This window comes from Notothenia rossii (assembly GCF_949606895.1).
Source record: "Notothenia rossii genome assembly, contig: scaffold_62, whole genome shotgun sequence".
Lineage (NCBI taxonomy): Eukaryota > Metazoa > Chordata > Actinopteri > Perciformes > Nototheniidae > Notothenia > Notothenia rossii.
The window spans coordinates 219,909-247,500 of NW_027639587.1; the positions used below are offsets into that span (position 1 = coordinate 219,909).

Sequence of the window (27,592 nt, forward strand, 5' to 3'; positions counted from 1 at the left end):
ATCATACCACTTGCTCGTTCTGTCACTTCCCGTCTGATGAAAGGACCAGGAGTCGCTGGATCAGACATATCAGGTAATATCATAGATAATATACATGTTGTGCATGGAACATAGTCAAGTTAGCTACCTAGCTAGTAGCGACGAGTAGCGAGCACGTTAGTTAGCATTACATTACTTAGCCTTGTCATTTTCAGTAGCCTTACCATTAAGTTATTATTTTATTAGATGAAGTAAACCAAAATGTTAAACAGTAAGAGTAGTCATCATGGTAAGTATTTTGTGAAACATTTGAAGAGTAGCCTACTGCGCCCTCCACCGGGTGCTAAAGAAGCAGTTCAGGGAGAGTCGAAGGAAGGCAGGCAGGCAGGGAGCTTTGCATGAAATTCTTCTGGACATGCGTCATTGTGATGACAGTGAGGGTGAGTCAATCTGTTTGTTGGAAAGTCAGTAGTTGAGTGATTACTGAGAGAAAATTATTAAAAGAGATAATTATTCAGTGTTGTTACTTTAAACTGTTGTTACTGACCTTTTTCTCTTTTATTTTCTTTACCTCACCTGTAACTGCTAAGACCCTGAGGAACATGCACACTGACCTGCTCTGGCAACCTGATTTCCACTGTACGTAATAGTATTTGGTTATGGTATATTATTTATATACATCAAAGGCACAATGCACCCCCCAGAGACACACATGTATTGAGTGTGATATATTTTGCATAGGTCATGTGAAATCACCTTTACACACTAGAAAACTGTAGGAGCGGCAACTTGTTTTGAAAATTGAATTTGTAATATCCGATAATAAAGTTGATCTGTTTTCTTTATTCTTCTCTCTTCCCATCACCGTTCTCTGTTCCTGCAGGTCCTGCTTGCTAATCAATGCTTTATTTTTTTACACAATTACAAATAAAGTCAATGTATTGTATGACATGAAGTTGTGCTTCATTCTGAGTCAATAATACATTCATGCTGCCTTCAACTGCAAAATCATTGTGGACTGCACCAACATCCATGTAGCTGCCCCCCCAGTAAGATGAACCAAGCAAAGTTGACATAGTCAACATACAGCTGTGCTCTTAAGTTGACATGAAGAATTTGTGAAATATTGGTAATTATTTGGAAAAAATGACTGACGATGCAGAACACTTTTTTTATTTAGGAACAGTGGTCAGGTGAAGCATTTATCACTACATATGTGTCACACCTTTTAAGAGCTCTGTCTTACTTCCTCACTCTTGCTCCTCTTCTACCTGGAAATAAAGACAACTAAAACACACACAAGCTGAATGTTACAAGTGCTTCACAAGATAAATAGAAGAGTGCAGACTGTGCAGATTTGGCAGGTTTAATTGATTGTTAGTAATGAATTATATAATTTTCTCATTGTAGACGAGCAGACAGGGAGCCAGATGAGAAAAGCAAAATATGCAGCTGCCATTTTCCTCATGGAAAAGAGAAAGGGCCAACTGTATTTGAGTGGACCAAAGAGAAAGAGAGCTTAGCGGTTAATCAGTCCAGCGACCACAGCTACAGCAAAGGGCCTGAGTCTGCAGAAACTGACCCCGAATTCTCCAGCGTGCAGTCCGCAGACACCGAACCTGGACCCTCCAGTGTGCAGTCCAGTTGTTCCGCAGACCTGGCAGGGGATACTTGGATGCGAATGGCCAAATATTCAGCAGCAGGCTTACCTGATGATGTCATCCGTATGGAAACAGGGCTTCCTGATCAGGCCATGTTTAAAAGGGTGGCGGGGTTGTGTATTACGCTGGATGGAAAGTGGAGGGCATCCTGCTGGAAGACCAGGTCTTCATGGCCACGATGAAGATCCGGCAGAATTATCCTCACCTGCACCTTGCACAGCTGTTCCACTGCAGTACCGCAACAGTGGGTAATGTGGTGAACACCATGGTCCATTTGCTCCACAGGTTGCTGTTCGAAAAAATGATGTCCACTGTGCCCAGTAGGCAAAAAAAACAAAACAGCATGCCTGCTGCTTTCCAGTCCTCTGCCTTCAACTGCAGAATGATTGTAGACTGCACCGACATCCACGTGGCCGCCCCAAGTCAGATGGACCAAGCCAAACTGACGTACTCCTTCAAAGTGCTCATCTCTGTGGCCCCAAATGGAGTCATCAACTTCTGCAGCCAACTCTTCCCGGGCTCTGTGTCTGATAAGGCCATTATGCAGCATTCAGGCATTCTGGAACATTTAGTGGCTGGCGACCATATCCTGGCAGACAAGGGCTTTTTAATTTCAGATATTGTGCCTGCGGGTGTGATTGTGAACATTCCCCCTTTCCTGAACAAGGGTAAGTTCACAGAGAGTGAGGTGAGAGCTACCAGGGAAATAGGCAAGAACAGGATCCATGTGGAGAGGGCAAATGCCAGAATAAAGGAGTTCAGGATTCTGGACCTGATTCCTTGCCACCTTAGGAACACTGCAAATGTGCTGGTACAGCTTGGCTGTGCCTTGGTGAACCTGCAAAATCCCCTGATAAAGGAAGTAGCCAGCACCCTCACCGTTGACTAAGCCAGGGGTTCCCAAACCTTTCAGCCTGCAATCCCCGGGGGGAGGGGGGAACATCCAGATGGCCCGCTGCATCCGCGGAGAGGGCTTACACTGCTGAGACCAGCCCAAAGTCACACAACGGCTCTTTTAAGAGCCACCTACACCTTTTTTAAAGAGTTACAATCTTAAGTTAATATAATGATTACACTGGTTCATATTTTACTCAGTTTACTGAACTGTGATGCATGAAACCAGAAGGGGAATTGTTGAGGTTTACTGAAGTTACGAAGACATTAATAGATATGAGTATAACAGGTCAGTGTAAAAAATAGCTTCTGTTAGTCATGAATCATTCAAACTATTTATATAACCATGTAATAAAGTGATGTAGTAGTTCAGTAAAAGTAATTATTTATGTATATGTCTTAAATATCCTTTATTTTAGAGGGGCCTGAGACTTAACATGTTCATTGCCCAAGACTGCACTGTAGTTATTGTGCATGTGACAATAAGGCCTTAATATTAGGGCTGCACGATATCAGGAGCACATAACACGATAACACTTGCGATATTTGAACAAAAACGTATACATGCAGCATTATTACTTTTCCAACAACATGGGATTTATTGTTTATTAGTTAAATATCGTGTGTGTGTGTGTGTGTGTGTGTGTGTGTGTGTGTGTGTGTGTGTGTGTGTGTGTGTGTGTGTGTGTGTGTGTGTGTGTGTGTGTGTGTGTGTGTGTGTGTGTGTGTGTGTGTGTGTGTGTGTGTGTGTGTGTGTGTGTGTGTGTGTGTGTTTATTTACATGTCCTCCTCCCTACTGGCCAACACAGGGAGCATATGCTGAGTGTAGAAGTTCTCCAGGAGGAGGACATTTCCATGCCATGCAGGGTCTTTGGGGATGGGGATGATGATCGCCTCATTCTTGGTCCATACAACAAAGTAGCAGAGACTCCGGTCTGTGATGTGAAGCTGCCCCTGGACCTGGTGCCAGTATGGGTGATTCTTCTTGAGAATGTATGACCCACCCTCCTCACGGAGACAGAAGGATGGTAACTGGACTGCCTCCGCGATGGTCATGTTCCTCTGGCTGTGTGGACACTTCACCTCCAGCAGGGCAGATGGCTGTACAAGTCCATCAGGTGATGCTCCCAAAACACCCGACTCACTCACAAATAGACCAGAGTCGATCACTGTCACCCGATAGGCCTGCACAAAAGCCTTCACCCCTTTGGCCTCGTTTACAACTCCCCAGTTGAGAGCCATGACTCCGTCTAAATTGTACCCCCCAAGCACCCTCTTCATGAGGGACGCGCATGGAGTGGATGAAAGTCCCGACCTCAGCACAGCACCAAAATTGCTGGCTGTCAATCTGCCCTGCCTGTGTAACTGCCACTGAGGATTTGTCCGCTGTCCTACGGTGGCTGTCTGGATGGCAGCTTGCTGGTCTCTGCTCAGTCGCATTGAGGCAAGAATTGCCTCAAGCCCCCGACCCCCATGCTCCTTCACCAGCTCCGGCATGGTGAAAATGGCCTGATGTTGAGGCTGCAGCTCTGGCTCAGGTGACAAAAGCAAAACCACACTGTGTGCCACTCAGTGCAGACCTGAACCAGTCTACATCCTCAGTAGCGATGTCTCTGGCCAGTGGGTTGTATGTCTGCTCTTGCTTTTGGTACAGTTGAGACACCGGCTGGACTAGTTTATTAATTAATCAATGCTCTCTACATTAGGAAAACACATACCAGTGTAGCATAGGGAGTCACACACAGCTGTGCCTAGATAACCAAACAAATTGACAAGATAACCAAAATCCTTGAATCTACACACAGCAAAAAAACTCAAATGACACACCGAGATGTAAAAGGAGATCACACATACAGTATAGTCGATATAAAACTGTCCGCTTCAATCTGAAGAGCAACTAAAACAAAACACGGGAGTGTACCTTGTTCTTGTGAACACTAATGTTATCCACAGCATAAACACCCGTATACAGTACACCCATTCTAGGTTCTGATTGGCTCTCTAGGTTGGCATTCTAGCTTCTGACTGGCTGTCCAGGTTGTCAATCACAGCCGTGGGAATATTATACTAGTCGACTCGTAACATCGCTAAACGTTTTTTCTTGACGGTTTTCTCAGTCAACTAATGCTATTGATAACAGTAACATAAATTAACACAGCCTTGCACCGCAGTCATTATATGCCAGGTCTGTGGTTCATCATCTTCTTTTTCATTCTCCTCCTTATTGACTGACATTGACGTTAAACATTGCACTCATGTTACTCACCGAAACCTTGTAAAGCCGGTCCCGCATGCTGGCTCTTACAGAACCGACTAACTCCCCTTTCGTGTATGTACAGCTCTCAACGTGCCCAGACTTGCAGTGATTTTCACCTCGTTTTATACTTTTAATCTCATTCTGAAAGAATGAGGTGAAATGTGCCAACGTGACGGCCATCTTTGTGTTGTCGACACGTATTGTGCGGGACCAGAGACATGTAGTTCACTGAGCGGCTTAACACAAAGAAATGTGTTACTTCACAGTTTTACGACACATTTTTATTTTTTTGAATTGCAAAATGTTCTTTTAAATTGACAAACATCATATGCTTAGTTCGTGGCACAATTCAAACGGGATCAAAAGATACGTTTTCACTCTCCATTGAATTCAATGTATAATTTTCCACTTCCGGGGTCCCATGAGCTCCCCCGGAAAGGGAGGGACTTCGCCTCTCTATACAAAACGTAAAATTGAAAGAAGTTGTTGTCAAAAATCAAAACCGGACCGTTTCTTTAATTAGGTCTTCTTGTTATCCTTTTTTTAATTCAGAAAACGGCTTTGGTTTCCCGTTTCTTCGTTTTTTATATAAAACGAAAAAAGGCTGGTATTTTCGGTATCTTTTTGGTTCAAACTAAAAATCAAACTAACAAAGCGTACAGACTTGTCCAATTGTTTTTCTTTATTAAACACGTAAACGGAAGAGTGTCTGAGAGGCCTTTTTGCTTTTTGCTTGTTACCTTACTAAATGGTTAAATGGTCCTCGGAGCGAGGGGCGGGGCGAAACTCGCGGAAGTGATTTCAAAACAAAAGCACTCGTTTGCTAAAATCACACTTGTAATCACTACAGTATCCTGCTGAAGGACCGGTGATTATTATAAACAGGGGAATTTAGCGATCACAACAAAAACAGCCAAGACACATATTGAGCCGATAAATTAATGTTATTAAGGGCTATAAATATAATAAGCCTATGTCTAAAATGGACAACATTGTTAGGAGATTTAAACTATAGGCCTACAGCGGTTCTGCACTGCGGTCACTCAGCCGCCTCCCGTGTTTGTTTTTTCAAATCAGCTGCTCTTCATTATTCCTGCTATATTTGACGAGTGATACAAATATTTGTTACCACAAGTTCTTAAGGAAACTGACACTGTTGGACTCTAGTTGGGTTCTAGTTTGACTTCTACCAGAAATAAAATGAAGTACTTTTACTGTGTACTTTGCAGTGTTGTGCTAGTTACCATTACTAGTTACTTCAATTCAAAAGTAACTCAGTTACTTTACTGATTACTTACACCAAAGTTAATTAATGTTAGTTAATACAAAAAAAGGGCTCCCATTAATGCCCTTATAGCCTTCATTTCAGTACTGTTATTGCATTGGAGAATAATACAATCTGTTGATCAAGAAATAGCAATATATAGTAGAAATAGCCTGCATGTGTTCTACAACATACCGTGCAATGGCTTTATCAACTTTTCCCTGGCTAGCAGTCCCTCGGTTAAAATCCAGCCGCTGTTGCTTAGGTGGAGATGGAGTGGCGTCGGATGAGTCTGGGTCTGTGGTCCTTAGCTACTAGCTTCGTCCCAGCATGTTGTTTCTGCAGATATTTCAACAGATTTGAATTGCTGTTTTGGGCAGTAGATAGGATCTTTGACCCGCCAAGACACAACTTACATTTAACTAAAACGTTCTTTTCTTTGTGCTCGACAAAAGTGAAATAGTGAGAATATCTCCAGGCGGAGAAACTCGACTTGAGCTCTGCCGCCGCCATGATAGTCTTGTTAGTAAACACACCCACGCCCACAGCGCGTCTCCGCATGTGACACAGGAAGTATCTAAGTGCATTTACTCATCTCTGTCCGCATCGCTGTTGGCGCCGCTCACCAACGTCTGGGAGCCGAGAATATATTAAAAAAATAACGGAGTAACGCAGCAGTAACGGGAACTGAGTTACTGAATTTAAAAAATAAAGCGTTAGAGTACTAGTTCCGCCAAATATAACAGCGTTACAATAACGCGTTGGTCCCAACTTTGTGAGTAATCCTCTGTCAGAGTCTCCTCCATAGTAGGCCACATAATGCATGTTTTCTGCTGTCTTTGATGAATGATACAAATATAATTTTACCATTAGTTCTTAATGAAATTGATACTGTTTGACTTTGTATTAGCCTAATACTTACAATACATTGAAGTACATTGACTGTGTATTTTTTGAGAAATACTCTGTCAAAGTCCCCTGCTGAGAACAAAATCAAGCAACTTCTGCTAAGTTTGATGAGGGATTTCTTTTTTGTTGCCATTAGTTCTTCGTGAGATTGATCCTTTTGGACTCAGTGTTGGGGAAATATTTTCCAAGGTCCATAACTTTGACCAAGTTTATCAGTTCAAACTGTCCTGACTGAGCACACGCACCTGTAACCTTGGCTGCTGTGCTCTCAGTGTTCTGTCTCCCTGTTCCTGCCTGTTGGCGTCAGCTGATAGAGTTGTTATGATTCTATCTTGTTATGCAGCATGTCGATTATTCTCTCTGAACTAGCTAAATACATGGGTATGGGGTAGAGTTCTTCAGAATTGACGTGGCAACTCTACCGTGCAGTCAGACCGTGACTGCTGTGACTTGTTTTGTGAATTCTCCGGCCGAAGCTCCTTTAATAAACCATCAGTGTTTGACATCAAAGCTCCTGCTCTTCCCGTGTCTCCTTCATGAGTCGGTGACTCCCACTGCATTGCTACACAGAAGTTTCCCCCACACTCAGTACTAGTGAAACTACCCCCACAAGTAGTGCTGCGTACCGGTACGCCGAACCGGTACTGGACTTGTAAAAAGTTTTGGTTCAAGTCCGGTTAAAACCGGAACGTCGGGAACCGGTGCTTACGTATATTCTCCTTTTTGTTCTAAACCATGTAAAACCTTCCATAGATCGAGAAATTTGCGCTGAGAAAAGACGAAAAACATTGTTTTGGCTTCTGATATGGCGGCCATTAAAGAACTCACGAAGTCTCGCAAAATATCGCAACTGCTCGCGAGATCTGTGTGACGTCAAGGGAAGCTGGCTTAGACATAGTGGACACTGACAGCGTGGGATGCTGGTTGCCATATATGGTAGTGTAGCTAAGCTAACTCCTTTGTATGTATGGTGATATAGTGTCTGCCGAAAGAGCAACAATTCACCCAGACAATGTCAATATGCTGTTGTTCTTGAACAAGAACACATAGACTTGTACCCTGGCATATTGAGTCTTGTATGTACATCACTATGTATGTAGTTGTGTTGTGTCGTTAGTAACACATGTAGAGTTCTAGAAAAGACATGGTGTAGACACAAGTTGGAAGGGGGCACAATAAACCTGACAAGTTTGAATTTGAGTTGATTATGAATTTATTTTCAATTGATAATTAGCTAAAAATAAGTTCACTTTAGTTACTCACACAACTTGACACAAGTCCGGACTTATAAGTCCAGACCTGAACCTGAACCTCTGGACTTGAGTCCGGACCTGAACCTGAATGTGAGTCCAGGTACACAGCACTACCCACAAGTACTATGAAGTACTTACGGTGTACTGTTCCAGTACTCCTCTGTTAATGTCCCCTCCTGAGAACAAGAATGCATGTTTCTCTGCTATTTTGAATAAGCGCTAAAAAACCTTTATTCATGAGACTGATATTGTTGGACAGAGTATTTTAAGAGGATATGGTGGACATGATATCAGCAATATTTCCAGTCAGTACTCCGGCAGCAGCATTTTACATCTTGGAAAGTCTTTAGAGTCTGGCCTGGGTAGCTGGTCTATCCTTCAGCACACTGACACACTCTGTCACTCTGGTTGGCTTCTTATGAAGCTGCTGTCTTTCAATATACGATTATTTCTCAGCCGCTAGTTCGTTCCTCGCAGATTCTTCAGTCTCATCAGCCTCATCCTTCCATCAGGCCCAGTCAACGCCTCCAGCACACTTCCAGTGTCTGACTCCATATGATATTGTCCTGATGCTGTAAGGGTGATGCCCCATGATCACAACATGACCCCTCTAGAGTCTGAGTGCCAAGGACCTCATATTATGCCTGTCATTCAGGTTACATCACCCATTATAACAATTTCCTTTCCTTTTCTCTCTTCTCTTAACTGAACAGCCCTGTCTTTCAGTATAATACAATGTAAAGTCCTTTTCCTGCACCATTTTAAGGCTTCAAAAACAGGCATTTCTACTGTATATGTTTGGAGAAATGACACAATCAATGGCCCAGAATTGTACTTTATAAACTGAATCTTGTGGTGCTTGAAGAATTACACACTGGCTAAGTCGGCCAGGGCATATGCCTTGTTTGGAGCCCTTTTTTGCAATATTTATTAAAATTTCACTAGTTATTTAAACAAACCACTATCTGAGGATAATACAAGCAACCATAAAACACCCTTTACTAGAGAGCCATTGAAGCCCATGAATAATTTATCCTTCCTCACATCTTTTCAACTGCTGTAAGTTAGGGCACTATCTGTGCAGAAAATAAAAAATATTCTTAATTTGCAGTATTTTTTTGGTTCAGAAAGACTGCATCAATTATATGCTATATATATATATTTCTATATATATATAATATCAATATTTGTATTAACTAACCAAAGTCAATTTAAATAGCGGGCACAAATGGGTTAATTGCCATGCATGTGGTGTTTGATATAGTTTACATTCAATTTCAACTATTTTATGCAGAAAAACGTAGGGTTTTTGTGAGAAATCATTTCAAAAGTAAACTTTTTTTTCATTTTATATTTAAATGTAGCTCTGGCCTTTACTCACAAAACATTTGGTTGAATTGGACACATTCTTCGAAGACTGACATGCAATGACTGGGACTGATGGAAGAATCTGAGGAATGAACTAGGAGCAGAGAAATAATCATATTTTAAAAGACAGCAGCTTCATAAGAGGCCAACAAGAGTGACAGAGTGTATCAGTGAACTGAAGGATAGACCAGCTACCTAACCCAGGCCAGACTCTAAAGACTTTCCAAGGGGTAAAAATTCTGCTGCTGGATTGCTGACTGGAAGTAGTGCTGATATCAAGTCTACCATCCTCTTAAAATACTCTGTCCAACAATATAAGTCTCATGAAGAAAGGTTTTTTAACACTTATTCAAAATAGCAGAGAAACATGCATTCTTGTTCTCAGGAGGGGACATTGACAGAGGATTATTGGAGAAGTACACATTTTATTTCTGGTAGAAGTCAAACTAGAACCGAGTCCAACAGTGTCAGTTTCCTTAAGAACTTGTGGTAACAAATATTGGTATCATTCGTCAAATATAGCAGGAATAATGAAGAGCAGCTGATTTGAAAAAACAAACTCGAGAGGCGGCTGAGTGACCGCAGTGCAGAACCGCTGTATAGTTTAAATCTCCTAACAATGTTGTCCATTTTAGACATAGGCTTATTATATTTACAGCCTTTAATAACATTTATTTTCTGGGCTCAATATGTGTCTTGGCCGTTTTCGTTGTGATCGCTAAATTCCCCCTGTTTATAATAATCAGTGTTCCTTCAGCAGGATACTGTAGTGATTCAAGTGTGATTTTAGCAAAGGAGTGCTTTTCTTTTGAAATCACTTCCGTGAGTTTGGCCCCGCCCCTCGCTCCAAGGACCATTTGACCATTTAGTAAGGTAAAAAGCAAAAAGGCCTCTCAGACGCTCTTCCGTTTACGTGTTTAATAAAGAAAAACAATTGGACGGTAGATACACAGATTCTTTTTTTTATTAGGTTTTTTCTCGTTATCCGTCTTTTGATTCAGACAACACAAACGGGAAAACGGCTTTGGTTTTCCGTTTTTAAATAAAAAACTAAAAAACGGAAAAAGGCTGGTATTTTCGTTTTTTGGCTTTTGGTTTAAACGAAAAATCAAACTGACAAAATGTACACGGAGCTTGTTGGTCCCTCTCTACATTCACAGAGGGCCAGCTATAGTAACTCAATGAGAGAGTAATGTCAAATGACAGTACAATTGACCAATCATATCTTCCCTCTAAATGGGCGGGCTTTATTTTCGCGGAATTTACGACAAGTTCCGCCCGCTGTGAGGTTTATACATGTGGTGTAGTGACGCGTCCTAAAACCCGGAAGTAAGCTGCGCTCGGGTTCCCTCAACACAAAAGCAATGGGATTTCTCCATAGGCTTTTGGAAAATAGCTGGAAATAAGGTCTGTGGAACGAACCTGTTAGATAAATGCACGTTTTGTTCAGCCAGATAATATCCACATGTCTACCCTACTTTTATTATTTTCGAATCATAAATCTAATCGATAGATTTATGATCGATAGATTTATGATTAGCATAAGTTCGTTCATGATTGCTCATGTCAGCGATAGTGATGACATCGTTGCAAAATTAATAACCAAGTTAATCAGAGGGCCTATGTTTAAAAGAGTTCATGTGCAGGCCTCGCTCTGTAAACAGTGTTTCTGTCGTAGTGGAGCTGCTTCATGAAAGGATGTGAGGAGATTATATCTCAGCAGATGTGTGGTTAGAGCGGGGATTTCCTCTACAAACTGCATGGTTCACAGAGACTGAGCAGTGCTCTAGATCTAGATTTGAGATTTGTAACCATACAGCAGTGTATAAAGGGATGAATCTTATGATCTGCTCACTTTTATAGCTCCACCAAGAGGTCAACGTTTTAATTTATGCTGTGAAATATCTCATGTATGGAACCATAGTTTGGTACAAGTTTTGCATAGATGTTCATGGTTCTCAGACGACGAGTTCCACTGACTTTAGCAATCCTCAAATAAAAATGTCTCTAGTGCCTACTAGGGGTTTCACAACTACCAATATTTACTAGTCGACTAGTTTTTCAAAATAGTAGTCGACTAGTCGTTACGTCATAATAGAGACACACAAAGAGAGGTTTACAACTGTATTTTCTATTGGAACTCATACAGTAACATTAAACACTGCATTTTAATTTGTGTTACATGGCTGAGTAAATAACAAACACTGGACTCACCAAAATCGACAGCAAAAAACTCTTGTTTACATAAATGCCACGTAAATCCAGTGCGCAACAGCGTATTGCGCAACACTTTATTCGCTGTCCTCCACGATAACGTCCAATTTTCCATTTTTTTGGTTTGAACACCAACGCATCGACATGTGAGGGAAGGAGGCTTGACCGCTTTCGGGTGACAGTGTTGCCTGCCAGGGAAAAAACCCTCTCACTCGGGGTGCTTGTGGCTGGAATAGCCAGGTAGCTCCTCGAAAGCGGGGGAAGCGGTGCACGTTTTCTGCCCACCACTCCAGTGGATTATCCATTGTGGAGATATGCGGTGTCCGCTGGCAGTAATACCGTAGCTCATCATCCGCATCACTGTTGACCCGTGTTTTCTTGCTGTTCGTTTGCCTCTGTTCAGTGCTGACGCCGGTCCGTTGCTCACTGGTGCTAGCATGCTAGTGCTAGCTGTCGGCAGCGGGTGTTTCATCTTCAGATGGTTGCGCATAGCAGATGCATTTGTATTGTACTTCAGTACAGCTGTACACAACTGACACTTCACTGTGGAGTTGGTTACATCTTCGTTGAAGTACTGCCATACATAAGAATGTCGGACGTGTTTTGTAGCATTTTGCAGCACCTCGTTTACCTCCATTTTTTTCCACGACTAGTCGACTAGGGCCTACAGCGCCGACTAGTGGTAAAGGTAGTCGACTAGTCGACTAGTCGATTAGTTGGTGAAACCCCTAGTGCCTACATCAAGTCAAAATATCAGTTATGACTGTAAGGGAAACTTCTACAGCAATGGAGAGACAGGACTCAGAGAGACACGAGGAGAGTTGGAGCTTTGATGTCAAACACTGATGTTTATTACAAGTATCGGCCGGAGAAATTCACATCACAAGTCACAGCAGCCAGAGATTCTGACTGCACTTGTGGGTTGCCATGTCAAATCTGACCAGCCACTCTCTCGATAGACCTTTTAACTAGTTGACAGAGAGTTAATCCACATATTGGGCGATGGTGCGAAAACACCTGGGAACACTGGAGATATCCCCGATCATCTGGAGATACTCTTACGGCCCGTCTACACTACAGGCAGCGAAAAATGCTTTCAACGCTTCGCCCATTCACTTGAATGGGGTGACGTAGAATATTTTTAATCTTCACCGAACTGCATTGTGGGGAGCATGGCATGGCTTTGCAAGCATCACGAGCATCTATCGGCATCAAAAGTTGAACAATGTTCAACTTTTGAGGCTCGATGCTTGGCATCAGCCAATCAAATTCCGTTTTTGCAAATCCCGCCAGTGCAAGCGCAGCCAATCAAACCGCGTGCAAGCTGGGAGAGCCAGACCGCAGTTCATTTCCTCATATTCCAAACGAGATATTACGGTAGCAAATCACCCGGTTCTTTACAACCAGAACTATTTACCGGGATACAAACCGGAGGAACCAGGCATGGAGGGAGGTGGCAGAGACAGTGGGTGAAACTGTTAGGTTTTTCGCCTGTTTGGAGAGTTTATATCCAGTTTACTTCGTTTTAACATTGCTATTGCTTTGTATGTCGGGGGCGGGAGATTCATGTGATTGGTTGTTGGTCGCGTTGCTCGCAAAAATCGCCAAGCTTCAGACACGCCCAGCTTCAAGATTTTTTGATGCCTGTCGTGTAGACGGGCCGTTAGGCTCTGTGACCGAGAGTTGACCGGTCATAAAACTGAGAATAAGTGCAGCAGCACATTCTTTAAAGGAGATAACAGAATCAGGGTTGGTTATTAACGTCAACAGGCAATAAGGTTAAATATCTAGGAGTAAGACAGAAATATTCCCTCACAATGACCAAAAGTGAAAATCCTATAGCGTTAGTTTTACTTTGGGTTTAGTGCTCATGTGGAAAAGTTGGCATTCTACCACTAACCCCCACCATTTTTACTTTGACTTCACCTTACCTATTGAAAGTCCTAAACAAAATGCACTCATCATTTAAAAGTAGCTTATTTATCTGAGCTGTGAGATTCAAGTCAGTGTCAGAGATCCTTCCATTTCCTTTGGGCTCCATTGCTTTTCAGTCATGTGGAGGAGCCATCTGAGCACTGAGATGACTCTGTGCCAAGTGAATACTCAGCTACAGTAGATTGTAAATAAACTGTCCTCTAGCGCTCAGGGAGTGGACCTCCGCTGAGGCCAATGGTGCATTCCAATGCTGCTGGAATCGTCCCAATTTCTTCCCGAGTTGGGAAGTCATTATTCCTTCTTCAGTGTGTTCAAGCTTAAGTCGTACTGTAATATGGAAACAAAATCAACGCTACAAGGAAGATGTGTGTTATCTTATCTCAGAGATTATAAACATTAATTTGATGTCTGTTTTTTAGTTCTTCTGGCTTGAGGGGTCCTTTATGTGAATCTTCCCGATTGGAAAATCTTTGATTATTGAATTATTCTGACCCCATAGGCGCGTTCACACCGCAGTACTTTTCCCACTTTAGTTCCGATATAGTTCCGAAATGTCGCGCTCACACCAAAAAAAATCCAGAACTAAAATGAGTTCATGAGAGCCTTTTTACCCCCTTTTCCGTCCCTGCTAGAGAGCAGGGACTTCCGTGGGAGAAAAAGTTTCCTATTTCTGAAGTTTTGTGAAGCCGCCATTTTATTATCCTCGGCATTAGCATTATTAGCATTAGCCCAGCGCACAAACGCAGAGAGACTAACTTATGGCAACACAAAAGAAAACATGGGAGCGGTGGAGATGAGGAGGTGTTGGCGCTCTGGCGATTTACTCGGAAGGCTTCAGCTTCTACGGAAGCCAGTCCCCAACTCCGGGGACTTCCAGCCGGGGACTTCGGGTGGCAGTATACGCCGTGAAGTTGTTTGCGGCCTGCCAGTAAACCCAAAGCAGAAGAAGAAGAAGTGACGTCAGTGGCTTCATTTGCCTAATCCTCCCCCAGGGACTTATTCCCGTGTGAACGTGATCTGTACTTAGTTCATCAGAACTAAACAGTTCTGATGAACTAACTTCTGATTAACCTTTGTGGGAAAAGTACTGCGGTGTGAATGCGCCTCATGTCAAAACAGCAAAAATCTTGCAATATTAACAAAAGTTAAAGCACACCAGGTCTCTAAATTTGTTCATCTGCCTGTGATTTGGATCCACTCCAAAATAAAATGGCTTCTTCCCTAGCCTATTATTCACCATAACACCAAGTTTCATGAAAATCGAGCTAGCAGTTTTCTGTAATCCTGACAGAACTTTCTTGGCGGAGGAAAAAGTGATCATGATGGCAGGCAGATACACACACATACAAGCACATACTTGGCTTGTATCTTGTGGAACAATGCCAGCATCTGCTGTTTTGTAGTCCTTTCCTATCCTCACTCTCGTACATGTTTCTCATTTCCTCACACACACTGAGTAAGATGCTCCTGCCTGCAGTTCCCAGCTATTTATTAGACTACTGTCTCCATTAAAAACCAACCGGGAAGAAAAGTTAATGGCCGTTTTATAATTACACGTACTTCCCTACATGCTGTTTCACTCTCTTCATATGTCCTGAATTCTCCTCACCTCTGTGCAATCTGAACTTTCCATGTGGTAAACTGGTAAAAGTAGAGCATGACCACTGCCTGGAGGAAGTACAGCCAAACGCATTACCACAATGTTCCAAACAAAGGTACACCATCAGTTTCAGCCTCATCTCCTCCAGACATTAGGTTCACTTTATTTTTTGTTCAAAACTAATTATATCATTATTACCCAATTCTGGCATGGCTTTACAAAAGGTCACTGAGCGTCCAACATAGAAAGGCCTTTGTTGGTGGGGGTGCATGCATGTGCCCAGTAAATTACATGGAAAACATTCCATTAGTTTAACATATTTTTGAGGTAACATGTGCCTGTTGCTGATGTTTAAAGAATGATTAAGGGTCAACAAATATTTGGAATCATCCTTTTAAGAAACAGCACATACAGTAAAAGCATATATCCTGCCAGTCTGAGCAGTGGCTGATGGGATATGTTGTGTTGGACAGGCAGACAGAGTGGCCAGTGCTGATGAGTGAACCAGATTTCTCTACTGTCTGCTACAATCATCACTGAAATCCCCCCTCACACACACACACACGCACACACACACACAGACACACACACACACACACACACACACACACACACACACACACACACACACACCCACACACACACACACACACACACACGCACACACGCATACACGCACACACGCACACACGCACACACGCACACGCACACGCACACGCAAACGCACACACACATCCGAGTGGGAGATATGAGCTGAGGAAACAGGAAGTCCCTGCAGGCTACAGTTGTGGCAGACTATTTACATTTCTCTTTGATCCCAAACCTTTTATTTTGTCTGGGTTTAAACTTTAAACATCACTGGAGTATTACATTCCTACGGGCGTGGTGAACTCAAAAAGATATGGATGACTGTCCGGCAAGTCTCAAATGATTGAGGATGAGTGACTTGGGAGTTCCTGGGGTCATCATGGTTAGTAGTAGGGTTTGGAGAACGTTTTTACTTTTTTTTGGTACAAAGAAAGTCCTGGAAAGTAGTAGTCAAGCTTTAAAACTCTAATTAATTAACTTAAATATCTTCATAAAAAGTCATAAAAAGTCTCTTAACAAGTTATACAACCACCAACAGTGGTCAAGTTCAATGTGGGGGAAGAATCCTCATACCCAGTCAATTGCTTGAACTTTCTAACAGTACCTTGTTAATGGGAAAAACCACTGAGTCAAGTTTTCCTTATTAGAAATATTAGAATGGTGATTGCATGATTTATAAAAACTGTGTAGCAAGTTGAGGGGGCTGCAGCAGCCCCATCTGCGAGGCTCCACTAGCACCTCCCCTAGCGCGTCACATTTTCGCCGCTAAAAGAGTGTGTGTGTGTGAGGAGCTCCACGGATTGTGGGTCCATTTGGGTATGGGCACGTCACCATACCCAGGAAGTAAACAATGGAAAAAGAGAAATCTCCAACGAGGCGTTCTGGGGCAGCATAGACAGGTATTTTCTGTGTTAGAGTTTTACTCGCTAAAGGGTGTACTTTGAGGGTTTGTGACTCTGTAGACCGTTGACATGCAGTAAAACCTTCATAACACAAGGGGACGGGTAATAACCAGAAAAGGATGACATGGGAGCTTTAATGTTAGGGCAGTGGGGCAGAGAGGACAGTTTGAGGGCATATTCCAGGAATGAAATCAGGAAGCTCAGAGAAAAAGGATTTACGAGCCAACAACAGAGACTGTTAAGTATGGCACACTTAGCCCCGTGTATATCCTAATGGGTAAATTACAATACACAATAAAACAGTGGTAATCACCATTGATCCAAATGTGCTCACTATTTTAAAAAGCTGCTCATAAAAAGTGGTGTCAGTGGTTCTGCTTTCCCATAGTTTATTTAGTACTATAAGTTTCACAACTGTTTACTGTTTATTGTTTTGGAGTGCCCCAGGGATCCATCATAGATCCCATATTGTTTTCTATTTATATTATATAAAGCCTAAACTCACATCATTGGCCTTCCCCATATTTTCCCAAAATCATGTGTAGATGATACCCAGGTTTACCCTTCTTTTAACCCTAACCATTTTAACATATGGATATTGACTGGTTATTAAAATACATAATTATTCTTGCCAGTATAGGTCCTCCAAATGCTGCCAGTCCTCGTTACAAGTTCAACTTCATAGCCGACGTGGTGGAGAAAATCGCTCCTGCTGTGGTCCACATCGAACTCTTCCTCAGGTACTAACTGTGTGCATGTGTGTGATGATACATTTAAAAGGTACACTTTTAGAATCCATAACAAAAAAACGTTGCCAATATGATTAAGCGAAGGAGTTTCATATGGTAGATGTAATATGCTATTTCTAGTGGGGCTTACTCTGGTCCACATATGGAGACACTTTATATAATGTCCAGAAAGTCATGATTAGTATGTATTACCTTGAAATACAAGTTATTCTCTTCTAAAATGTTGTTGAAAAAAAAAAAAAATGTTATCTATTTATTATCCTAAGCGTTAAACTTCAGATAATAGGATTACCAATATTTGAGCACTTAATTTTATGAAGCTAGTTCAGCTAACTTTTTGTTACCATACCCCAGGCATCCTCTCTTTGGGCGGAACATCCCTCTGTCTAGTGGATCTGGGTTTTTGATGTCAGAAAACGGACTGATTGTAAGCAATGCACACGTAGTCTCCAGCACTACACCAGTGTCCGGTCAACAGCACCTCAAGGTACTGAAATGCTGTTTAATCATTTGTACTTCATTTTAAATACTGTAATACATCATTCAACTATACAAGTTGCAGAAAATGAACAGCAAACAGTTATATTGTACCCTAAACAAAGCAAACTTATTACAAATGGATGAAACCAAATCCTGCCGTATGCTGTGAGTTATTTTTTGTTTTTAATATGGTTATTCCTTCCATTCTTTCTGAAGGTCCAGATGCAAAATGGGGATGTATATGAAGCCAACATCAAAGACATTGACAAAAAGTCAGACATTGCTACTATCAAAATCAATTCACAGGTGAGTGTATGACTTTATGAGATTTCCTTAAAAAGCAATACACAAGAACTTGGAGTAAGACCATTCTAGTCAAATAACCTTTCACAAAAACAGTACTTAAAGTAAAGTTGGTCAATGCAAATTAAGTGGTCCTGCAAAGATATGCATCTTTCATTCACCATACTCACCAAATCATCAAGTTAGACATTCTGTTCAGATTTATTTCTCTGTCCCCTCTGCAAAAAATTGATTGGCAGAAGAGCGTTCACTTTCAAAGCCCCAACAGACTGGAATACTTTACCTGCTCCTATTAGATCTCTTGCATCATTGGGTATGTTTAAACATGCATTGTTATCTCACTTTCAACTGGTCTGTACTTATTATTAATGAAACTGATATTGATGAAACTGATTGCTCGACTGTCTCAAATTGTAATGATTGTGTGCATTGCTTGAATTTTACTTAACAGACTGTATGTGGTTTGTCTTGTGTGTCATGTTTTGCATTTTGTCTTTTTGTTTATGTATGTCTGTAAGTTGATGCTATTGTCGGGACCCTCATGAAAACGAGATGGTGCATCTCAAGGGGTTTATCCCAATGAATACACATTTCTATATATATTTAAACTTTCCAGAGATGGGTCACATTTCCATCTCCAGTACTGGAAGACAAGATTGCCAAAATGTTTTATATTTTCTTCTAGCATGCTAACCCTAACCCAGATAAAAGTTCCAAACCAGATGTGCTTTAGATCAATATGTAGTGTACAACTGAAGTACATTTGGGAAAACTCAAATATAAAGTAAAATTCTCATGCAGAAATCGACTTCTTCAATTCCAGGTGGGCCCTTGAGTTGTCCAATGTCATGTCCATTAAATGAAGAGGTGAACTACATTTCACATCGGACTGTGTTGAAAGGTCCCCCCATCTATTAGCCTAGTGCTCGAGCTCACATTCACACCTACAGCCATTCTTTGGAGCTGCACATTTTTTCTTTGTAACATTTTGTTGGACTGCTGGAGGAAACCGGTGCAGACTCCACACAGAAAGGATCCAGCATTGAATTCAATACATATTTATTAAGAATTAAGGAAAGTACTGGGAACAGTAATTTGTCTAATCCCAGAGAACATCCACATGTGTAAAACAAGCGACACATTCTTGGATTGTGTTTTGGTTTAATGCTTTATGGAAGTGTTCTTGATGTGTGTGCACCATTTTATAAAATCCAGCCATTATTGAGTGCCTGTCAGATTGCTACTAGAATTGTAATGACCTTACGTAATAACCTCTTGTTTTAAAAAGGCCTTGTCAAGTTTTGCAAGAATACTAAGAATTATTTAATTGGAAGAGGTTTACTTATTGAGATGAATTCCTTGTTACTGTTGGTTTTAGGCTGCATTTACTGTTGCAATATCACTTCAAAACATTTTGTTGCTAACGTTTGCCACCATAATCTTTATAGACTGTAGAAGCAGCCCTGGTGTTGACCACTAGTGGTGCTGTTGAGCAGTGTTTTTATGAGCTGGTCATCAAACATTCTTGACGTTCTTCAAATATGGCTCCAAGGACCTTTATGACAACAACAGCATAGGGTAGAGGGTTGTAGCATCAATAAAAGAGAACAAATATGCTATAAAGCAAGTTTGAAAACCAATTAAAAACATAAGGTAAATGTTTATTTGAGATAGAAAATGCTTTCAACGTGTCTGTAAAGCCTTAGGATAAACTTTAGACATAAACAACACAGTTTCTGTTAACAATGATGACTCAGAGTAGCATTGGTCCGCCCGCCCCATGGCCTCCGTTAGCACTCCCTGCAGTTAATCTCCAGCAGGTTAATTCATCAAGGCGTTTCTTCAAGGCCAGCACTATTAACGTGTGTGTGTGTGATGTGTCCAGGATCACAGTGGTGTTAACACTGAAGGGTGGGGTCACACCAGAATTTAAACCTCCCCGGGGGTGACCCCAAATACTTCCAGTTTGGGACATCCACAGTGCTTGCCAGCAAAGGGATTATAGGGGAATTTTCTCAGTGTGACACTCTTACGTCAATTCCCAACTGACGTTTTAGTAGTTTGTTGTTTTACCGGGCAGAACTTAAACACAGTTGATAAGCCTGGCATCTGTTATCTATTTAGCCAAATTTCAATAATGTTTTTGACGATAAAATCTGGCTTCTTCAAACCCGAGATCAAGGTCTGTGCATGCATCATGCAAATGGTTAGTATTAGGCTATAACACTATTAGATTAAGGTTTTGGTTTGAATGGAAATACTAAATCCCCCCTCCAGTAAACCAGATTTGCTGTCACGACCTGAGAAAGTTTAGATTGAGTGTCGCTCTTTGTCCTTCTCCCACTATCATTCAAAGTTTTGCGAGAATTGGAATGCCTTCCATCGCTATCAACTCGTGAAATACTAGTCCAGTGGAACTACTAGTCAAATGATGACGCTCCATTCTCCAATCACACTAGAATCAGTTTGACACTAACAGAGCTACCTCTAGTTGTTGTGGTAAATTATGATGGGAGTAAAGGAGGATATCAGGTGATGTAATATAGCAATTGTGGCAGGGTTGCTTGGACACAGGACTATCACCAAGGATAAAACAGTTTGTGTCCCATGTGAAACAAACAAGTAAACATTGACTTATTTGAACTTGTGTCCCACACTTACTCAACTTATGTAAGTAACCTATGTAACATTATCAAACCATGTAAACCTAGACTCATTACAGATAAGAAGAAGAAGAAAGCATATCTTGACAGACAGTTATCCTTTCATCGCAGAGCTGGGGATCTTGAGATTACAGAAGTGCTAGAGTTGAGTTTGCAACAAAAAATCTGTTTAAGAAGTCCTTTATCCTGAAGGACTTACATTGTAGTAACTCAACCCAGTGGGTCCTGATCAAGCCCTGATAATGAAGAGTTGAGAAAGGGATTGTGTTTCAAGATATCCACATTGTAGATGCCTTATTTTGCATGCGTGGAAACTTTCTCTAGAAATTAAACAAATTGCTGTGGGTTGAAACAATATTTTGCCACATAAAAAGTGTTTCTTGAGATGAAGAAATCAGAAGGCGGGTCATTCAATGGGCGAATATCTGATTTCCAAAAACAATCTCAAGTGAACCTCAGTTGACATCTTTGCGTTAGAACTGAGAGAGCTGGACCAGGACCAAGACAGGGAGGAGTGAGTGGAAGAAACACAATCCTAAACCTACGCCTTAAAGAAATCCTTTCTGCTCATTCCTTCTCTTACTCAGTCACACCATCTGTCTGCTGAGCATGGGTTTATACTCAGCTCCATTCTTTTACTCCCTTTTCTCTTTGACCTCGACCCATATTTCCTTTTTACTTGCTTGTCTATAATGAATTTTTCGCCATTAATCTCTGTCACGTTGTTTCCATAGCAACAACAACTTCCTGTCAACAGCGCTAACTCTCCTTTTTATATAGCTGCATAGTGATATTTCAATTCATTTATTATTCATAAATGTCCTTTTATTATACTTTGCATTGTATATTTACCCCAGCTGTTATCATCATCATCATAGGGCTGTTTATAGTTTTCCACACTTAATATCATTCGTCTTCATCGTGTTCCGGGCCTGTTGAAAGTGCTGATTGTTGGTCGTGTTTTGATACCCTTTATTTGCCATACTGGCACACTGTGTTCTTGGAAATGTTTAAACAGCAGTTAAAGTACTCACGTGTCAAAAGCTGAAGTCATGGCAGTTATATTTTTAAAACAGATTTGAACCTTATTTTCCTGAGTGTGCAAAATGTATGAATAAGCTTTTGGCACACGGTTCAAATGGGGTGGATGGTAGATTCATGAGCAAGGGAGCAGCAGAAAAACAAAAAAACATTTGACAAACAGGATCATATTTCTTTACCTTTGCTCTTATGTCTTTAACTTACCAATTACAAAAACATACACTTTTTATTATCCACCAGTTTTAGAGAAGTGCTCCTTTGGAAACAGTCCAAAAAAACCACAACGATCTAAACACATGGTGCTGAACATTAAAAGTGATTACCTCTTTAACGCTTTTATGAGTGTCTTTTACATTGCAGTGCAACCTCTGGTTGAATTCAATGTTACACATCCCTATGTTTAAATTGACAACAGAATGTAACTGGCTAGTTTTGGCTAGCAAAAAGGGAATGGCTAATAGTGATTTAGATCATTCCTTGGTCCCTTCTTACTTATTTATATTAGACAAAAGTACAGACGAGGTGCAACAAGAAAGTCTTGAGTTCCTTTTTTCTCACAATATCAGAGTGGGCTTCCTCCATGTGCTCCAGTTTCATTCCACAGTCCAAAGCAAATAAGGTGAATTGGAAACTTGAAATGGTTTGATACTGCAGTGCTCTCTTACCCTTTGTCTGTTCCTCTTCCCAGAACAAACTGCCTGTATTGTTGCTGGGCCACAGTGCAGACCTGAGGCCCGGGGAGTTTGTCGTTGCCATCGGCAGCCCCTTCGCCCTCCAGAACACCGTCACCACCGGCATCGTCAGCACCGCCCAGAGAGACGGCAAAGAACTGGGCCTCAGGGACTCCGACATGGACTACATCCAGACGGACGCTATTATCAATGTGAGAATATACTGTAGGAAGGCCATAAACATGTGCTTTGTTTCAAAAATGATTGTGAAGCAGTTCAAAAGGTTGTTAAAAAGTCATAACATGATGTATACTGGATTTTGTGTCTTTCTTTATAGTACGGGAATTCAGGAGGACCCCTTGTCAATTTGGTAAGATTGTTGTTTCTTACCTCAAAGCTTAATTTCTGTAAAATACCTTTCTCTGATATTCCGTGGTTGTTAAACTTGTGAAGATACTGCCAATGTCCGAGTCCTAGCTTTGCGCTGCCCCAAACCGGAACTCTTAATCCTGGATAGCAAACTAAGTCACTTTTTCTACAGTTGTAATACCTGTAACTTGCCTTGAAGAAGAAACAAATCCTAACAAAATTCAAACAGTACAACATTGATGTTTTATTTCTGTGTCTTTTTATTTTCGAGGACGGGGAGGTGATCGGCATCAACACCTTGAAGGTTGCAGCAGGAATCTCGTTTGCCATTCCCTCCGACAGGATCACTCGCTTCCTCAATGAGTCTCTAGATAAGCACAACAAAGGTGAGCCATGCTAGGATTAAACACCTGTGAGAATCCTGCTGAATATTTAGAAACTAACTGGAGTCTCTTACAGATGTGAGGTCAGTAAAGAAGCGGTTCATTGGGATCAGGATGCTGACCATCACACAAGCGTAAGTCTGAACTGACTAATGTGATTGTTTGGTTGGCAAATATGGAAAATAAAGAAGGAAGCGAAGGTGTCCCACAGGGATCTATTTTGGGTCCTCTTTTATTCACATTTACTGATTAGAAAACACCCTGAATTGTAACCCTTACAAACTTTATTTATCTGCTAGAAATGTTCTTTTTATTCTAACTGAATTGGCTGCTTGTCAGCTTGAACTTTATTTTTACAGTGTTTAAAAAGACTTAAAACGTTCTTTCTGGTAAAACTAAAGCTAGGTTATTTACACATTCTAATAAGAAGCTACTATTGGACCAGAAACTTGATCTAACAAGCCAAACTATAAGGTATGTTTCTTTTTACATATGTTCAGGATATGTTCTCAACAACTCTTTCATATAAACACAATACTTATTGGCTTGTGAGAAAACTGAAGAGGAAATGTCATTCTTTTTCTAAAGAAGGCCTATCTTAGCCTAATAGAAGGTTGGTTTTCCCTATTTGGGATAATAATGTTTACCTAGATGGACTTTCTTTAAGAGACTGTATACACGCTTTTTCCAGGTTAATCGAAGAGCTAAAACTGCAGAACCCAGACTTCCCTAATGTCACCAGTGGGATTTATGTCCATGAGGTTGTTCCTCACTCACCTGCAGAGAAGTAGGTCTACATTATTTATGTGTTCCTCAAATAAAAGCAGTGTTACTCATTTCAGAAGTGAAATTAATGCTTTACCTTTTTACAATACTTTCTTTATCATTGTCCTTGTCTCCAGAGGCGGGATCAAAGATGGTGACATCATTGTGAAGCTGAATGGCAAGCCTCTGATGGCCACAGCTGACCTGCAGGGGGCGCTGCAGGAAGAGACGGCGCTGCTGTTGGAGGTCAGGAGGGACAATGATGACCTGCTCTTTAACATCGAACCTGATTTCATCATGCAGTAGACAACGAAAGCACTGCTCTCTCGCAGAGTTAGAACTACATGTAAGGCCCTATTTTTGCGAATGACATTGGATAGTGGAAGCACTGCAACACTGCAGCTGGACTTCTGTCAAGCAAGTACATCTTGGAATACTGGCTGTGGACTGTACCAAATACAAGGATCCCATGGACGATATGGTGCAATGCTGTTTAGGTATCAAGGATTTACAACTGTGCCTTCCACATGTTTAAACCAGGGTCAACGTGCAACAGGGGCACATATACAGGAATTCATGAACCGTATCCCAATTTTTTTTTTCCACTTTGATCCCCAGTAAACAAATTTGCTTTACAAGTACCTCAAAGTATGTTATTATGAGGCTATAATATATGGTGCACATCACACAAAAGCAAAGTTGATGAATGTACTGTGGAATTGAAACATTTCAATTAGATTATAATGATGATAGGGTCATTTCTCTTAAGCATTTCCTTGACAAAAGCATTATCCAAGTCCACAAAACTCAGATGAAATCCAACAAAGGTTTAGCCTGCAGTTGAACCTTATGTCCTGGTGTTGTCAGCACTTTTATCCCAAGATCATATTCTTAAAAGAAAACCAAAGCGTCAATGTACTGTGTGTGCCTTGTACTACACTGCGCACCATTTAAAAAATATATAAAATTAGGGTTAGGGTTGGGCCTTAAAACAAGAGACAGAATGTTCCACTGCGGGTGATGGACAGTCTTTCCTGACCTAAACTAGTGAGTGTTACTGTATGTCAGCTGTGTGATTTAAGGACACCAGAGTGTTGCTGAAGGATATTCCTTAACGGTTTGAGTCTGTAAAACCTGCAATGGAAGCTTACTTGCTTTCCGCATGAAAATGGTTCTATTTAAAATAATGAATATAGGTCAGTCAGCTGTTTCCAAAAAAGCTGACCACCTTTTAAAGAACCTCTAGAATAAACAGAATGAGGTCAACATTCAGCTAACTGAACTTCTGATTGGCCAATCGCAACTTTTGCTTTTTATCATGTGGGCATTTGCCAAATTACTTTTGTATTTTTAAGCATTGAGTTTCCAGTGTTTGTTTTGAAATGTTAAACATTGTCATGTTATATTGGTTTATGGTTGGCATATTTCTTTATTGCTGTATGTTGTCTTACCATAAACAAATGTGAAACACGTGTGTTTATTACATTTACATGATGATGGAATGAAGAGCACTAAATGTGAGCAGATCTTTTGTCTCACTACTGCTTCTGCTCTAACATAACTGTTTGTACTTTTATCCTATTGACAAAAACAAAATGTTTACATGTAAGTTGCCAACAAAGCAATCCTCTGAAACAGCCTTTGGAAGCAGCTTTTTACACCAAATAAAGTTTGCACACAATCATTGTTTTATTTATGTATTTATTTATAATGGTGTGGAAATGCAAAGTCTTCATCATGCTGTCAACATTTCCCCACCTCAATTTCACAGGCAATGACTCGGGGGACATAATTATGGGAAACATTTATTCAGCACAATCGTACAAACCACCAGTTTGTAAGAAACAAAACTGAGCTCTCCTTATGGCAAGTTATCAACATTGCTGAGTGGAAAAGTCTCCAATACTTAAATGAAGTGGAAAAACTCAGAGGAAACTGTTTTTAGGGTTCAGCGAGAGAGTCACAGCAGACAGATGTTTGTCGTTCTCAGACATAATCACTCTATCCTTCCCAGCTCACGACAGGTCAAGAGTTTATTTTTAACTCAGTGGGTAGTCTCCCTCAGGGTCATGGTCAATATTGTGGTTACTCACAAGAAGTACAAAAAAATAGATAGCACTTGAGCAGCTCTCACGGGGTGTCCTTACACAATTTGAATATCAAATATACTGTAGTAACAAATCTGTATACCATTGTTGGGGGAATGACAACACACCATTGTTGGAGGAATGATGAGGAAAATACAGGACAAAGTTTTTTTTTTTCGCTTTTATTCTTAAACGTGGCCTGGTACTGGTCTGCAGCCGTTTGTGGGAAATATTGCTTTATATAGGCCGGTGTTCAACCCCATTGCTTTTATGATATCAACAAGAAGTATCAAAAGGTGTCAAGTATTACAAGTGGGATTGAATGCCAAAAGTAAAAAAATAAATGACCCATTTAAAACATTCACAAAGGAAACACAAAGAAAAACATACATAACAGTTAAAGTAAACAAAGGAAGACCATTCCAAATGTCAGCCCCTTAAAGTTTAGGCCATGGAACTATGCTGGTGGAAGGTGGAGGTAAAGGGTTAGGAGCAATGCATGCTGATCCAAGTGAAACTGCACTCCAGTTCTCCAGTTGTAATTTTGTCGGGAATTTTAACTGGAGGTCGGACTTCCTACTCGGAATCTCGGAGGTACTACGCCATACCGCATCAGTAATAGACACTTACTGATAACATGTTTAGCTCTTCTGCATTATTTGTGTCACGTTAAACCAACTGTACATGTGGCACTGCTCGTCTTGGATCTGTGAATATCTTGGTACGATGTTTGTATTGACAAAATGCAAAATAAAGTGTGGTTATCAACCGGTATTGCTAACAGTGGTGACTGCTAAAGATGTAAACAAGAGGAACTAGTTTCCTGCGGAGGTCCAACTTTTTCTGACTTGTGCTACTGGAACGCAGTCAACTCGATGTGACGTCACTTCCAGTTCCCACCTCTGACTTCCAAAGAAAATGGAACGCAGCATTATACCAGACATTTGTGTCGAAGGAAGAAATTAGTCTGAAGGGTAAGCTGTTCACAAGATGATCAACCTGCAACTGTAAGTATGAGCCCTGAGTAGTGATCGAAATAATAAGTTAATCGGTACAAAAATGTAATACGTTTATATTGTTTCTAGCTTACCCTTTAGAGACCGAGCTCAGACATCCGGAAGAAGCCCAGAGCATTGCCACAACTCCAATAAACAGTTAAATAAACAGTTCAGTTGGTTTCTGATCAAGCTTCTTCATAGACACTCCCAATAGAGATATTCCTGACTTCTAACTTCCATTTCCATTTTTGAACAACCA

General features: G+C 41.0%; 2 protein-coding genes across 2 annotated transcripts in view; both read left to right on the top strand.

Moving 5' to 3' along the window:
• Positions 1-25,932, top strand: part of htra3b (HtrA serine peptidase 3b) — a 36,251-nt gene extending 10,319 nt beyond the window's left edge. The window contains exons 2-10 of the mRNA XM_079695916.1: positions 17,465-17,564; positions 17,928-18,060; positions 18,270-18,359; positions 22,749-22,943; positions 23,069-23,101; positions 23,372-23,486; positions 23,560-23,617; positions 24,175-24,270; positions 24,386-25,932. Of these exons, the coding sequence (XP_079552042.1) occupies positions 17,465-17,564; positions 17,928-18,060; positions 18,270-18,359; positions 22,749-22,943; positions 23,069-23,101; positions 23,372-23,486; positions 23,560-23,617; positions 24,175-24,270; positions 24,386-24,554 (989 nt within the window). The 3' untranslated portion in view covers positions 24,555-25,932. The remainder of the gene's footprint in view (positions 1-17,464; positions 17,565-17,927; positions 18,061-18,269; positions 18,360-22,748; positions 22,944-23,068; positions 23,102-23,371; positions 23,487-23,559; positions 23,618-24,174; positions 24,271-24,385) is intronic.
• LOC307027637 (uncharacterized protein) lies at positions 403-17,550 on the top strand. The gene is made up of 2 exons (XM_079695917.1): positions 403-3,652; positions 17,460-17,550. Exon 1 carries the CDS (start codon positions 1,810-1,812, stop codon positions 2,527-2,529), a length of 720 nt encoding a protein of 239 aa, XP_079552043.1. The 5' UTR covers positions 403-1,809; the 3' UTR covers positions 2,530-3,652; positions 17,460-17,550.
• Positions 25,933-27,592: the final 1,660 nt, after the last annotated feature.